At 40.2% G+C, this 15,468-nt stretch overlaps 1 protein-coding gene and 1 long non-coding RNA gene across 4 annotated transcripts; both read right to left on the reverse strand.

The window, feature by feature from the left end:
• Nucleotides 1-2,647: 2,647 nt before the first annotated feature.
• LOC143413611 (uncharacterized) lies at nucleotides 2,648-5,261 on the reverse strand. 2 transcript variants are annotated; one of them, XR_013094217.1, is made up of 4 exons: nucleotides 5,107-5,261; nucleotides 4,826-4,879; nucleotides 4,651-4,733; nucleotides 2,648-4,537 (listed from the first exon to the last, which is right to left on the reverse strand). It is a non-coding gene; the product is annotated as an uncharacterized LOC143413611 (long non-coding RNA). The 2 variants fall into 2 exon arrangements; XR_013094218.1 differs by having other exon boundaries at nucleotides 4,826-4,876; nucleotides 5,107-5,256.
• A 341-nt stretch (nucleotides 5,262-5,602) lies between these two features.
• On the reverse strand, nucleotides 5,603-15,468 carry ccdc39 (coiled-coil domain 39 molecular ruler complex subunit). 2 transcript variants are annotated; one of them, XM_004570497.3, is made up of 20 exons: nucleotides 15,237-15,468; nucleotides 14,166-14,285; nucleotides 13,882-14,028; nucleotides 13,619-13,777; nucleotides 13,438-13,530; nucleotides 13,219-13,347; nucleotides 12,685-12,876; nucleotides 12,491-12,594; nucleotides 11,112-11,244; nucleotides 10,470-10,664; nucleotides 10,176-10,340; nucleotides 9,959-10,096; nucleotides 8,912-9,120; nucleotides 8,707-8,830; nucleotides 8,442-8,601; nucleotides 8,241-8,347; nucleotides 6,582-6,722; nucleotides 6,278-6,457; nucleotides 6,111-6,199; nucleotides 5,603-6,023 (listed from the first exon to the last, which is right to left on the reverse strand). In XM_004570497.3, the coding sequence occupies exons 1-20, from the start codon at nucleotides 15,330-15,332 to the stop codon at nucleotides 5,849-5,851; spliced, it is 2,856 nt and encodes a 951-aa protein (XP_004570554.3). In that variant the 5' UTR covers nucleotides 15,333-15,468; the 3' UTR covers nucleotides 5,603-5,848. The 2 variants fall into 2 exon arrangements, with proteins under 2 accessions (XP_004570554.3, XP_076733011.1); XM_076876896.1 differs by lacking the exon at nucleotides 15,237-15,468 and adding an exon at nucleotides 14,369-14,509.

Consider the following 15,468-nt stretch of genomic DNA (forward strand, 5'->3'; position numbering starts at 1 on the left):
CTACTATGCAATAATACCACTTACCGCTGTGCTACTTTCAGTTTCTCCCTTGCAACAACTTTACAGCAGGCAGCAGGTAGTTCTGCATGTTTGATCTGGCAGAGTTTGTGGGTCTGTGGGTCTTTGCTTTTAGCAGTAACTCATTCATTTAAATAGATACATCAAGAAAGAGATCACTTTACCCAAATCCCATAAACAGCATTTATAACATACATAGCAAATGTTATTAATGGTTAGCAAATGCTTCATCTTCACTGAGGGTGAAGTTTGAGGTTTTTTAGTGTAAAAAATTTATCCCACGCTTTAAAGAATAGGAAGTGATGTGTCTGACCTCATAGGAGCACTGCTCTCCTGCATACAGACAGCTTCTGCTGATCTGCCAGGCTTTGATCTGGCTCACAAGCCTTTCAGAGACATTGCTGCAGGAGATGCCAAAGAGCCTGAAGAGCAGAGCAGTGAAATTATTCAATCAAAATGTGTTGACAGAAGCACAAGAAATATCAGTTCACTTAAAGAGAGATGTTACTTTAAGAAGAAAAAAAATGGAAACTGTTCTCTGCACAGACATGACTAATGTGAGTGCACAAACACGACCAAAGAAGACTGAATTGAACTTCACTGCAACAAAACTTCTGCATCTGATATTAATAACTCCATGAATTCATTTTAGGAAAAGGTGCACTGCAAAGTGTATAATTCAACATCTCAGTTCCACACACAAATCCTCAAAGACGATACACGTTACCATTTGATTTTGCAGTGTGCAGTGCGTTCAGCCGGAGAGATGCTGAGTGTTGCCCCCACAATCAGAGATGAAGATAAAAAGAGGAATCTCAGGTCCATACTAAAGGCGGGTATGCTGAAGGTCGGTTTGTAGTGTGCAAACGTCTCCTAAGTGTCTGCTCAAACTGTCCCTGGGGTTTAAAAGAGCACCCGGCTCATGTGGAAGACTGGAGGAGGTCAGTGTAAGGTTGATTAACATGGCCTGTGCCGTGGGAGATGGGACAGTTATATATGCAATTAGACGCAGCTGGTTATTTCTGTGTCTTTCATTCTGGATATTCAATACACTGAATATTTTTTAAACTGATTTCCTGCTTTCTGCAGTCGAGCATTTCCATGGAAGATGTGTTCAAAGGCGTGAAACTGGATTAAAACACAGCATGTAACCGTGTAAGAAACCATTCTCAGCTACACACATTCCTTTAGTCTCCTTTCTACCTCCCAGGATCAAACTTTGGGTGTTTTGTGAATGTTTCTTTTTCTTTTAAGCAAGCAACGAAGACGAAAACGACTGTTCTTCGAGAAACCTGGAGAAATTACAGGAAAGCTGCCCAAGAGAGTTGAGAGTGTGTTGAAGAATAAAGGCACACACCATTTTTACCCATTCCTAGCACAATACAACTTTTTCCCCAGTGCTGTGTTAATCAATTATATTCCTTGTTAAATGTTAAATGATCAGTCAGGTTCTAATTGTAAATCATAGGATCACTTGGACACAACTGAAGTTGAGAACAGCTGCACAGGACTCTCCCAGGTCTAAAATCGGTTATGTTGGGGTTTTTTTAGTGCAAGACAGAGCTGACTGCGGTCAAACAGCATTTGTTATGGAGCACTGCGTGCTCAAAAAAGAAACATTTTAATCTCTTTGGCATAACTAGAAATCTATGAGACATGGTTTAGTTTTGGTTGATGAAAAATAATGAGGCGAACGAAATCATTTGCTGTGGGTAAAAAATGGTGAAAAAGTGTGTCAAAGTGGGACAAGGCATGAATGTGTGTTGCCACCTAGTGGCTGAAAGTGGAAGTTTCCATTTGAAAACCTTCAGATTCACTCCGTGATTCCACTGAAATGTCCTTCCAAGACAAAACTGTGACAGTTTCCCTTTTGTCAGACTCCACCCTCAGTCTCAGCTCAGATGGTTCTGATAAACAACAAGTTTTGGTGTTACTGTTCAACTTTAGTGCTACGATGAATTCATTATGAAGTGAGTAAAAGTGGCTGTCCAAAGTACAAAACAAAACCTTTATTATTGATGGCCATGTTCATTCCTTAATGACTCATCTCCTGATGGCTGTTTCCAGCAGGATAATGTGCAATGTGACAAAGATCAAATCATCTCAAACGGTTTATTTTTAATATGACAATGAGTTCACTGTATCCAGATAGCCTCCACACTCATCAGACCTTAATCCAATAGAGCGCCCTTTGGGATTTGTTAGAACAGAATTTTCACATTATGGATGTGAAAAATCAGTTCAGTATGGAGCAAAATGTTTGAGGATTGTTTCCAGCATCTTGATGAATAAATGTCATAAAGAATTAAGAAAGGTCTGGAGGTAGTTGTACCTAATTAAGTGGCCATATATCCAAACACAAGACAATGTCATAAACATTTTGCACAAAAATAATCTAGGTTGTCTGGACATGAAATGTATCAAAAACATTAATTTACTTTTATAAATAAAAATGATAAATTAGCATCTAAAATAAGAAGAAGAAGAAGAAGAAGAAGAAGAAGAAGAAGAAGAAGAAGAAGAAGAATGGAAGTACGCCCATTTTCAAAACAAGTGCTCTCTCCACCTTCTTTGAACTGTGTTGCTGGCATGAACTTTAGATTTTCCAAAAGACAAACAACATCACAACTCATCATACAACTTGTTTTAATTTATTATTACATTTAAATGATTTGCATATAATTACATTATGTTGTTCCAGTTTTATACAACAATTGTTTCCATATGTTTTGTAGAAACAGAGGTCTCTACTACAAAGCAACTTCAGCATAACAACAGTATCGTTGGATTTACTTACCCTACACTGAGCATCAGGATAAAGTGTCACATAAAGCTAGTTATCACAGTTAATAATAATAATAATAAAAATAATAATAATGGATTGGATTGGATTTATATAGCGCTTTTCAAGGCACCCAAAGCGCTTTACAATGCCACTATTCATTCACTCTCGCATTCACACACTGGTGGAGGCAGCTACGGTTGTAGCCACAGCTGCCCTGGGGCAGACTGACACAAATTTAACCATTTTAACAGATGACTGCAGCAGCACATCATTCAGCGTGATGGTAGATAACAGCTGAAGCTGATTTCATTTGGGTGAAAATTGGGTCAAGATCAAAGTCAAAGGTCACACCAAATGTAAAAACACAGTAGATACGTTATATTACCCTCAGTTTTTATGGATTGACTTCAAACTTCACAGAAATATACTTCGCCTTAGAGGACATGCGTACCTGTTACCACCCAACATTAAAGTTGCCTTAAAAAAGAAACCATATTGAGTATAATATAGTATACGAACTGGCATGGAGAGAACCGTTTATTCTCTCCACTTCAGTTTTTATTCTCAAAGGTAAGACATCAGCATGTTGTTATAAAAGCAGGTTGGTGTCAGCATGTCGTAATTAAAAACATCCAAATTTTAGTACATCCCCTGCTTCTGGGGCTGCACATTAAACTGGATCTATGTAAACATTAAAGCTTACTGTCCCACAGCCCATTAAAAGAGAGCTGGAAAAAGCTTCATGTATACTTCATGTACATTTCCATCGGTGTAAAGGAGACTTTACAGCGGGATTAGAATGAGGTATTCATATTTTCTGCATCATTAAATGAATACATGCATATTTCTGTGACATTGTGACGCACAGCTTGTGCTTCATTCAGTGGTTTTAGAAAATCACAGCTTAACAGCTTGCAAATATGAACCATTTACTCCCGGCAGAGAATCTGTGTTGTGCTCAAAGCATGTTGTAAAAAGAAGAATCAGCGCTTCCAGAAAATTTTAAACCAAAACTCTGAACATCCTCTCCCATCAGCTTTACTTTTTAATCTCTCAGCTGCTTTTGTTTGTGCTTTTAGGGTTTGAGTGTAGAGATGAAATTGTAATTAAGTTATACTGCAATATACTGTAATCCAGTAAGATGTAAACCATAACTGTAGTATAGAAAACTCAGGGTTATCTGGTTACGACGAAATCCTGTTTCCTCTGTTTTGGATACTTAGTAACTCAGTTTGATCACAAAGCTACAGATTTCAATTTCAAGCACTTTGATTCATCTTTAAAACAGCTGAATCGCCCCATCTTCAGGTTTTTGGACATTTGTCACACACAAGAGCTTATAGCTACTTTCATTCTTTACAAGCAATTCATTGCACAGAGGGAGTGGCCTGTTTCTGACATACAACAGGTTTAAAAGAATTGGATTGTTTGGTCATTTTTGTTTCGATATTCAATGTTTATCTTTCATGTTGAAGACGTTGCCTTATTCAAGTATTAGAAACACATCAGTTCAATTCCTCTGTTAAAGACTAATATAAAACCATCACCTGAAAATGACTATAAATATCTGCTGAAGTGAACTTTACATATCCCACTCAGATAACCGAGTCGAGCTATGATCAACACAAATCAAACGAGTAAAGACAAGCTTGTGAGGTGTCAGACTTTGGTGATGTTTCTAATTTTCAGACTTATACTGGAATCTGGTAGCTCCTGTCTGATGCGCTGGCCAAGCTGAAAGACATCATTTTTAAACCCATTATTTTGAGTCGCTCATTGACACACATACAGAACTGGCTGTTACAGTTTCTATCGACATTAAGCTTATTTTGTAAAAAGACAGGTACCTCGTTCAAGATCGGCTGAGCTGTCGTCTCATTTAGATCAAATGGGCCAGCGTACTGGACATAAGCCTGAAGGATTGCCACGTCTGAAAGATCAACAGAGAAAAATTAATCAAAATCAGACCTTTGATTTCAGGCCTCAGTGCAAATTATACACTACAATTTAAAAGGCACTTACATTCTGGCGTATAAACTGCAGACATTGCTCCTTCAAAAGCAGTGGGAAATGCTGCTGAAATGAGCACAGTTAAGGTCACATTTCATATCTAGACAATTTTAACTTATAACCATTGTTATTTAAAAGATCGATTTTGCATTTCCTTATGATCACTATTACAGTTACTAAAACATGAGCAAAGTTAAGGTCACATTTCATATCTTGACAGTTTTAGCTTATTAACATTGTTATTTAAAAGATCACCATTACATTTCCTTATGATCATTAAAGAATGTACTCACTGTTCTGTGCTACAGATGTGGCCAAACATCCAGCAAACAGGATCAGCAGCAGCATGTTGAAGCTTTATTCCAAAGAAAAGAGCGAAATCTGTTAAGGTGCAGTATTGTTCCTGTAGTCTGTCTGTCTGCTTTTAGTCTGTACGAGAGACTAATAGTGTTACAGAGAGGGAGTGGCCTGGTTGCAAAACTTCCTTGAAGAATTGGATGAGCAGGAACAATGGGGTCAGAACAAACCATGTCATGAAACATGAGGAAGTAGCACAGTTTTCAGACAGTGAGGCACTCCTACTCTTTAAAACATTCTCAGAAAAAAAAAAATCAGCTACCAAAAAGTCAAACAGATTGTAACACACAAAGAAAGCACAGAAAACATTTCAGCTGCTGCTAAAGCTGGGTAAGAGAAATAGCTGAATACCTTTCACACTGTGTATATGTAGTGAAGTAGGTAGTTTAGGAAAGCTTTCAAGGTACCGCAGTCATACAAATACTCAGAGAGTGGCTTGTCAATAACATTTTATTGAGAACTCTTTGCGTATGTATGTATTTGTAAGACAAAACAAGCAAAGAAAAGGAGAATCCAAAGAAAAAAATCAGATTACACTAGATTCACAGAGTCTGAAAATCTAACAGATTCAAGATTTACTCTGAAATGAGTGCGACACACCAAAAAAGACACAAAAAACAAATGATCCTGAAACTGAGTAGTTCTCAATGGTAAAGCAGCAATCAGAGGAGAAAGACACTAAAGCTTCTTTGACTTTCTGCTGCTGCTTGAGCTGCTCGCAGAGCTGGAACATCTGGAGGTGGTGAGAGGAGGGGAGGTCGCAGTCAGATCCAGGCTCAGTTCCACCGTCTTCAGTGTCGGGGAGTGAGGCGCCGCGGTCCGGGGGCTGGCGCTGGCTGAGGATGCCAGAGACCTGCAGAGGAAAACAAAACATAAAAATGCAAAAGAAGAAGCTTCTTTGGAGGATCAGAGGTTTTATTAGGAACGGATGAAGCCTGACCTGAAAGAGGTGGAGCAGCGGGGGGAACTTGTCTTGGAGCTCCGCTGGCTGGCAGGAGTGGGAGAAGGAGAGGGAAGAGACAGACTGGCCTGAGAGAGAGAAAGCGTTCAAGTTAAAGGAGCTTCAACAGTAAATCAAAGCGTTCAATAATCCTTGAAGAACTGTACCTGCAGGAAATACTTCTCCATCACTGATCTGAGGTCAGGATTGCCCTCCCAGGCCTCATTCAGCATCCTGTCCACATTCTTGATGAATTCCTTCAACTCCCTCAGCTTAATGTCTTTCTCTTCGAAAGTCTCGCCTTTGGTGCCCTTTGCTGAGCGGACTTCTTTGGTCAGCTTAGAGAACTGGAAAATCAGCAGAGTAGCACACATTTATAACATGGCGCTGCTTCGTTCTGCTGTTGACTGGTCACAGGTGCGGCAGGTTAACAAATGTGCTTAGAAAACATGATGCAGTTGGACATCAAACCTGCTTTGAGGCTCTGTCAATTTTCTCCTGCTGGGAAGTAACTTCTTCGTTCATTTTGCTGACGAGGGCATGTTTGTTCTCTATCTTATCTCTCTCCATTCGCTCTTCTTGTGGCAGACTTTCCAACACATAGTTCAGGTCCTGAAACCAGAGCGCGGTGTACACACAAACACATAAAAAGAAAGCATTCACTGAGGCACACATACACAGGGATTCATGCAAGGTTAGTTACACTAGATGACTCCGATAGTTTTTACAAAAATTAACTGTTAATAATACTCTGCTATATGATACTCAAGCTACTCTTTCATGCTGGAAATGAGAACAAATACCAACACAGATTTTTTAACTCAAGAAGATTAAAAATGGTAAATAACATTTTACTGTATAACTGCTGTTGACCTGAGACTGGTTCTTATAATGTGGAAACTAAGCAGCTCTCACACGGAGCTTATTATTAATTGTTAATTAGATTGTCATTAAATGTCATTAAACTCCAACCCCCTCGATCAAATTCTGGTTTATTTAATAGATAAACTGATGGACAATATGCAGCTGAGAAAGATACTTTCAGCTCTTTCTGAGCTACACAGAAACACACCTTCCCCCACATGTGTGCGCATAACCAAGGACGCCAAACTCCTTTTACATCATGAGCCAAGTGCAGTGGCCTGTTAAAATTCCCTTTCTGACAGCGTGAAGAAGATTAACTACACATTTAGTCCCCAAGATATCTTGATAAAAGACAAGGAAGTGCAATTTTATTTTATTTTATTTTATTTATTTATGTTTTGTTTTTTTGCCTGTCCCATTTGGATCTTTAGCCATCAGAATTGTTGTCTGAAGGCCAAGAAAGATGCCAAGCGGATTTACTTTACCAATTGGATCATCGTGGCCTTGCCATATTGGTCCATTTGATTGACCTTTATTATAATTATGTATTTATTTGATTTGATTTTCAGTTGTTACAGACGGGACAGACATGACTGGGGGATAGGACAGGGAGAGAGAATGAAAGAAAGAGAGGGAGAGAAAGAAAAATAGAGGGGAGAAAAGATGGTGAGAAAGGGGGGGTGCAATTTTAAAAGTACGTCTCAGTTTTTCTACATGATGATGAAAAAGAACTGCTGTAGTAAATGAAAGAAATGTGTCTACTGGGCCACACTGGAGTCTATGTTAGGCCAATTCTGGCCCTGTGCCTTGTTTTTCACACCCCAGCAATAAAAAAACAAAGTCATCTGCAGGTTAGCAACTTCATGAATTGTTTCACCCCCTGAAACTCCTCTCTTCAGATGTTGCATGTGATACTTGTGATACGAAAGTAGCTCCCTGATTGCATAGTTTCATCTGTTATCTGACAGATAAATACGGAACCAGCATCCCAAGTAGTCAAAGTCATCTTTCATTTTATCAGCAAAGAATAGCACCAGCTGGTGGTTTCTACAAACACAGGAAGAACTGAGTATACAAGACTATTTTAGACCCAACTCAAAAAACATTAACACACTAAACTGCTTTGTGTGTTTAGCCTGTAGTTCAGCCTTGTGCTGAACATTATGATGACAGACTTCACCTAATTCCGAATTAGCTTGAGGTATTCAGCATTTAAGTACAGGTTGCTTTTTCTTAGTACTAGCAGCTACTATAAATAGCAAAAACCTGCATATCCTGTTGAAGCTCTTGGATCTGCCTTTTCATATAGTTCAGCGTCTCTTGACCCACATTCAGCTGCCCTTCCAGTTTCACTTTTTCCTGGTACATTGGACCTAAAGAGGAAAAAATGACATAAAACTTCCTGGTGATAAGGGGGACTTTTGAGTTGCTGGTTTGGTGTCATTCCATCCACCCTCTCATACATACTGGATTCATTCACTTTGTTCAGAGACTGGCGAAATGCAGAGTTACTGTTGTTGAACAGCTGGATGGTGTTTTCCAGAGCTTTGTTTTCCAGCTCCACTTTGTGGATTGTAGCATCCAGCTCATCGCCTTTCCTCCTAAGCTCCTCTTTCTCTTGTGCAGCCTGCAGAAAAAGCACAGAGTGGTCATTCAAAGTGATTGTGTGGTGCTGTGAGAAAAAAAAAAATCAAACCATAGTCTGCTTTAACACAGCAGTGTGTGTGCAGACCTTTGTGATGTAGTAAGCCTGCGATTTCGCCTCTTCTTCCTCAGGAGGTGCCATGGAAAGGCTCACAATCTCGAAACATTTCTTCATCGTGTCAATCTTGGATAGTTTCTCACTGAGTTCAGCACTGAAACAGAAAAAAATCTGATAAACCAGATGCAAAACTCAACTGACAGCAAAGTGGATAGTCTTGTTCTTTTTGTCCCACCTGAGTTTCTGCCTCTCCTGCTCACTGATCTTGAGCTGCTGGCTGAGCATTTCTTTGTAGACCTTAATCTCATCCTCCCTCTCCTTCATGGTTGTTTGTAGTTGCAGCAGTCTCTTCTCCAGCGACAGCACGTTGTCAGCCTTGCTGTACAGAAGATCCCTCACACGTTTGACCTGTATCTTTAACATTTGGTGCTCCACTTTGTTTTCCTGATGAGAAACACATGAGGCTAACAATAACATGTGTGGTCCATGGGGTATCCATCCATTTCCATGTGATCAACAGAAATTTTAATGTTTTCAGTCCTAACCCACATTGGTTAGTGAAGAAAAAACAGGCTAATTATTTACTATTTATTAAAACACCCATTGTTTGACTCATTATTACACTTTTTTATTCCACAAAAAGATGAGACATCATGCTAACGCTAAACTAGCCAAGAACCCAGAGTGTTGTTAAAGCTGAGCGAATGCAGACCCCACCCCGTCAGCTGGACCCTGAATGTGTGTCCTCATTAGGATAGGGATTTATGTTGGTGTGTGGGACTGTAGAGTATAGGGTTATACTGATAAGTGTTTCAGGTCATTTTTCAGAGAAATGTGAAAGTAATGTAACAAGTTAGTTTCTCCTGAGGGTAATTAAGTTATGTACTGCATGTGTTCTGTGTAGTACAGACAGTACATTACTTATTTTAAGTGACAACACCAACAATGATCATAGCAAAGAGTAAAAAATACCTTCAACACGCTTAAACATTTGACCACACAGCATGCAGTCGATTTGCATGAACGTAATGTCTTTGAAATAATGGTGTTGACTCTCACAGTGGAGCTAATGAAAACCTAATGAGAATCAATAAGAAACTGCTAAATTCTTATCAATTCCCATCCCTACTCCTAGGGGGTCATCTGATTGTTGGGTTGTCTCTGTGTTATTGTAGGTTCTTTAAAATAAAAGCTGAATTTAAATTATAATGGTGAACATAGCACACCACAACCACGTGCCTATGAGCATGATGCACTGAATTAGCCTCCATTAGTTAGTTACCTGCTTCCTCAGTCTGAGAGTCTTCAGCTCCTTCTCACTGGTGTTACGGATTAGCAGGAGCTCCTCCACCTTACTGCTCAGATCTCTCTTCTGAGCTTCAGACTTCTCAATCTCTTTCCTCAAACTGCGAATATCATCCTGCCAGAGACAAACAAATGCAATACGTCAGATGGGATTCATAAAAAGGCAGAATAGTACAGCGAAGCATCAGATCGACCTCAGCCTCCTTGAGAGTGTCGGTAAGCACTTTGGCTTTCTTCTTTTTCTCTTCGAGTTCTTCGGTCAGCTCAGCGAGCTTCCTGTCGAGCATTTTCTTTTCTTCTTGGTTAACGTCACCTTTCAGCTTTGCCAGTTTTGTTTTTAGGAAGATCATCTTGCAATTCTACACAAAGCAGGAAACAAGTAAGGAAGGAAGGTTTAACATGTTGGTATTTCAGCACCAGAGTAGTGAAAGCTGGCTAGCGCACACGTTCGTGTCTGTGCGTGAGTGTATGATTTTTGCTAAGCGTGCCTGGTCACTTATGGTCATCTGGTGTCTAATCAGGTCCTGTTCCAGTTTTCTGAGCTGACTCTCCAGGCTGTTAATGGTGGATTTACTCTTTGAAACCTGCGAGATAAAATCCTTCTCCTTTGTCTTAACGGCCTGCAAACGCTCCTTATGATGCAACAGCTCCTCCCTGCAGTCACGCAGCTGGACATCCAAGTCCTGTAGCACAGCACAAGCAAAGGGTTACACAGCAGGTCTGAGGCACCGAGCTCGGAGTCTGCTCATCTGGGTTCTAGCAGGTGAATTATTAAAAAACCCAAATTTTAAAAAGTGAAATTGAAATCATGCTACTTCTGATTACACCATGTGATCATCTCGATTCTATTACATCACTGCAATTACAACAGACCTTTAATGAGCCTTGAGGTTTCTGCAGCCTTCCCTTGTATGGTGTTAATACATCAGTACAATCAGTATATTTAGTTCATGCTATTTAAATAACACTGTTTTATAGTTTTGTAAAAGGTTTTTCTTTTTCTTGTATGTCTTATTCATGCCATGAAAACAAAACCAACATAATAACGAGTGTAGGCAGAAATTCTTAGACAAAGTTCTTATTCTGTGCACAACAGTTCTCTTCTACCTGGATCAGATTTGGCAGCTCACCTTGATGGCCTGTTCCTCATCCTTAAGAAACTGATCCATCTGTGCAGCTCTCTCCTCCTCACTAAGGGCTGTCTGAGTCACCACCTTCAGCTTCTCGTCCAGTGCAGCGTTGTATGCCCTAGCCTGCCTGAGTCTACAACACAGACACACACACAGGCATGTATATTTAACAAGCCCTGCAAAAAGGCGCAGATTTATTAGATAACCTCTAAAAACAAAAAAGACAAATATTTTAGACATTGTCAAAAAGTTGTTGAAAACTAAAAATGATATTGTTATTTTTTAGGCAAATAATAAACAGTATTCATGTTTTTATACCCAAATATGAGCGGGCACACTGGACTTCTCTAAGAGGTCAGAAAATAATTAACAATCAACCACTCAAACTATTTTTCTGTTCAGTAAATAATTGTAATTTGCCATCTTCATCAAATAATAATAATAATAATAATGTGCTTTACTGTTTTCTTTTGTTTTTTTATTACATTTTGATCATTTAAAAAAAGAGCTTACGCATACTGGTGGATTAACTGTTACAGAAACAATAAAAAATGATTTTCATAATTACCACTACAGTTAATTGGGGGCACTGAGTGCCAATCTACCTGGCATGTGTAAAAAATTAGTTCTTCCCCTTTTTAAATTATGAATTAACTGTGATTAACCTCATTATTTGGAAAGCTGAGTCCAATTTCACTCACCACAATCGTGCCTGATTACTGGCAGAGCTGTTAAATCAAGAAATTGCTTAAACAGAAGCCATTTCTTGGGCCTCCAATGAACCACAGTCAGAGCCAACAGCCACAAATGGAGAACAGTGGTGAACTCATCCAGGAGGTCACAAAAGAACCAGAACAACATCTAAAGAACTGCAGGCCTCACATGTCTCAGTTAAGGTCAGAGGTCATGATGCAACAATAAGAAAGAGACTGGGCAAAAATGGCACGTATGGGAGAGTTCAAGGATAAAACCACTGCTGACCAGAAAAACCCACAAAGGCTCTTCTCACATTTGCCAAAAACATCTTGATGATCACCGAGACTTTTGGGAAAATATTCTGTGGACTGACAAGACTTTTGGAAGCTTTCTGTCCTGTTAAACTAACACAGCATTTTCTAAAAGAACATCATACCAACAGTCAAACATGGTGGTCGTAGTTTTAACTTTTTACTTTTATAAATCTGCATTTTGTATTTGCTCCAATTATGTTTGTCTAATATTAAAACTTTTTTTGATGATTGGGAAATGTGTGTGTATGGGGAAAAAGAGGCCAAATACTTTGTCACGGCACTGTACAGTATACATGCAGTACATGGGAAAGAGGTAAAACATCACAGTGCTATTTTATAGGCAGGGATGTGTCGTAAGATTCCACTGACTTGTCATTTTTATCCTGGATGTCTTTCTTCATTCTGGATATCTGGGATGTCAGGGACTCCACGTCAGAGGTTGTTCTGTCCAGTGTGTTTTTGCAGGTATTCAGCTGCAGGACACAAACATGAGCATTGACTGACAAGCTCTTAGAACATGAAGCTACTACTCCTTTAGATACAGCACAGTTTGAGGAACTGACCTCATCCTGCAGCCTGCTGCAGTTACTCTCCTGCTCCTTCAGATCCTGTCTCAGTTTTGCTCCCTGTCGGTTGGTGAGAGTTATCTTCCTCTCAGTTTCCTTGTTGTTGCTCCTCTGAGTATCTAGCAAGTTCTTCCTCTCTGTTACCGTGGCATTCCTTTCCCTCATAGCCTGGTTCAACTGGGCAACTTGCTGGAATGATAAAGGAACAACACAGGTGTTACTCACGTGTACTTCAATGTTAATTCACATATTCTTGGCTTTCCTTCATGTCTTTTATCAGCAGAAGTGTAAATCCCCATGTAAATGACCACGGCAGACCCAGTGGCATTTTGATCATCTTTATTTTACCGGTTGCTGTACACACAGACACAGAGCTGCAGCTCTCCCGCTGCCAGCGCAACATAACAACAACAACCACATTCACCAAAACTCCAAACTTTTAAGCCGGCATGGCGTGGCATATGCTGCCACGCAGATGGGTCAATCGCACCTGCAGCAGCAAACCACGCCCCACCACACCGTACACTTTACCAGAGCACACTGCTGCATGTCTTCATCCCGTTGCATCATCTGCTTGATAGTATTTTCCCACTGGTGGATGAGTTGCTGGGCCTCCAGGTGTGCCTGCTGCAGATTCTCTGTAGTCTTATCCAACGCGATCTGTTTGGACAGGAAAGGAAGCAGCAGTCATCCTGAAGGAGGTTTTTGTAACTGCTTTGGTTTGTCTGCTGAGAATCAGTCTCACATTACCTGAGCAGATAAAGTCTCAGTCGACTCTTTGACCAGTGCTCTTTGCTTTTCTTTGGCTTCCAGTGTCTTCTTCTCTATAGCCAGAGTGAGTGACTATATGAGGAGAGATCAGACAGTTGTTAGCAGAGAGTGAAAACAGCTTGATCATCCATATTCCAGAATTTATTTTTATTTTTTTAACCTTGATCTTCTGCTCGTCCTGCTGAGCATACTTGATGATGGCCATTGTGTCCTCATCTTTACGCGCCGACTCCTCTAAAAAGACATCCATGGTCTGCTTGTCCCAGTTCATCTGCTCCATAAACTCATCCAACTTCTGTTTGCCCTTGAAGATGTGGTTCTGGCAAGATGGGCAAAAGTTCAGAAGGTCATTTTGGTACCAACAGCTAAACTAAGCCAAATCCTGTATATGATGTGTATATACAGATGTTTATATACACAGACCTCTATCATGTCTTTCCTCTCTGCTAAAGACTTGAGCTCTTTCTCCATCTCAGCAGCCTCCTGAGCCTGGCGACCGTTCTCTCTATCTGAGAGAGCTGTCAAGTGTTTCTCAAACTCTTCCTCTCTTTCCTTTGCCTTGCATAGAGCCTGTGAGCAGAAAAAACATCAGAATAACAAAGTAACACGCCATGACACAGTAACTACAAGCCAGTTACAAAAGTCTCACACACGACACACACTGGTACGACAAACGGTAAATTCACAATATGCTCTAATAATCTCACCTCAGTGTTATCCAGCTCTTGTTTGGCATTCTTTAAGTATTCAGTCATTATCTTCTTGTGATCTTTATTTCTCTCAAGCATGTGCTCCAGCTCCAGCAGCTCCATCTCTTTTCTGCGAATCTGTTGTTGAGCAAGTTACCAGATAATGTAACACAAGAATGTTTGAATGTTTGAACAGGGCTAAGCAACACTTAGCCACCTACCAATTTTTTGAAAAACCTTAGGACTTGTGAACTCAGGCACTGCTACAAAGTGGTCTACATCAGGGATGTCAAGCAAATGAGGCCAGAAACAGCCTATTGGAAGGCTCTGGTTACAGCTGTCAGGGGGTTCAAGTCTATTCCAGCTGCAATAGGGTAAGAGGAAGCGCAGACCCTGGAAACTCCATATTCGTCCTGTGCTTTGTAAAGTGAAGGCTAGATGTACTGACAAAAGACTGAAAAATAACATATATTTGTAAAACTGCATTTATTAACACATCAGCTGTCCTTCCTCTGTTTTAGATAAACATAAATTGCTCGTTCATTGAAGGAGGAAAAATAACTGATCAAGAATAATACTCTGGTGATGGCTTAAAAAAATGGGACCCAAAGAGCCTTTCCACTATAAAGGGTGTTTCAGATTTTGATTTTAATCATTGCTGTTGCTCAGCAGAGAACTTACTATTTGAACTTAGAGAAATCAAAAATCGGGGGGGGGGGGGGGGGGGGGGGGTTAAAAATATATGAAAAGCATAATGCATAAAGTGGTCTGACCCTTCTGGTCTAGATACTTACAGCGTCAATGTAGCCCCAAAACAAGCATATTCTCTATTACATTGTGCACCGTATATACGATATATATATTCTGGCGTTTTTGTCGTAAAGTCAGAGAGGACGCAAACAGACCTGACAACAAAGCATGAGACCCCAAGCAGAATTTATTTTACGTTGTGAGCATTACAGTCATTCAGAGGCTCGTTCAGAGATCCCGGATTCCTCTGTTAGATTTGTTTGACACTTTAGATTACTTCACTTACTAAAACTATTAGTTTGGCGGTGAGATAAACAGTTACTACGTTCCCACACTCACCTCCTCAAGCAGTGCCTTGTTTTCAGCGTTGGGCTCGGGGATAGCAAAGTGCTCATCCCAGCCTGTGTCAGGCAGAGCTGTGTTAGTGCTAGACATCTTATTCTGATTAAGACAGCCTTTCTGAGGGGGTTAAAGTAATACTTATTTCCACTAAGATAGTGTCAACTCCAGCTTTTAGCTGTTCCGCTGTTGCCGTCTGTTGTCAGTCGCCCGTAGCAACCACGCATCCATA

This window comes from Maylandia zebra, linkage group LG18, assembly GCF_041146795.1.
Source record: "Maylandia zebra isolate NMK-2024a linkage group LG18, Mzebra_GT3a, whole genome shotgun sequence".
Taxonomy (NCBI): Eukaryota; Metazoa; Chordata; class Actinopteri; order Cichliformes; family Cichlidae; genus Maylandia; species Maylandia zebra.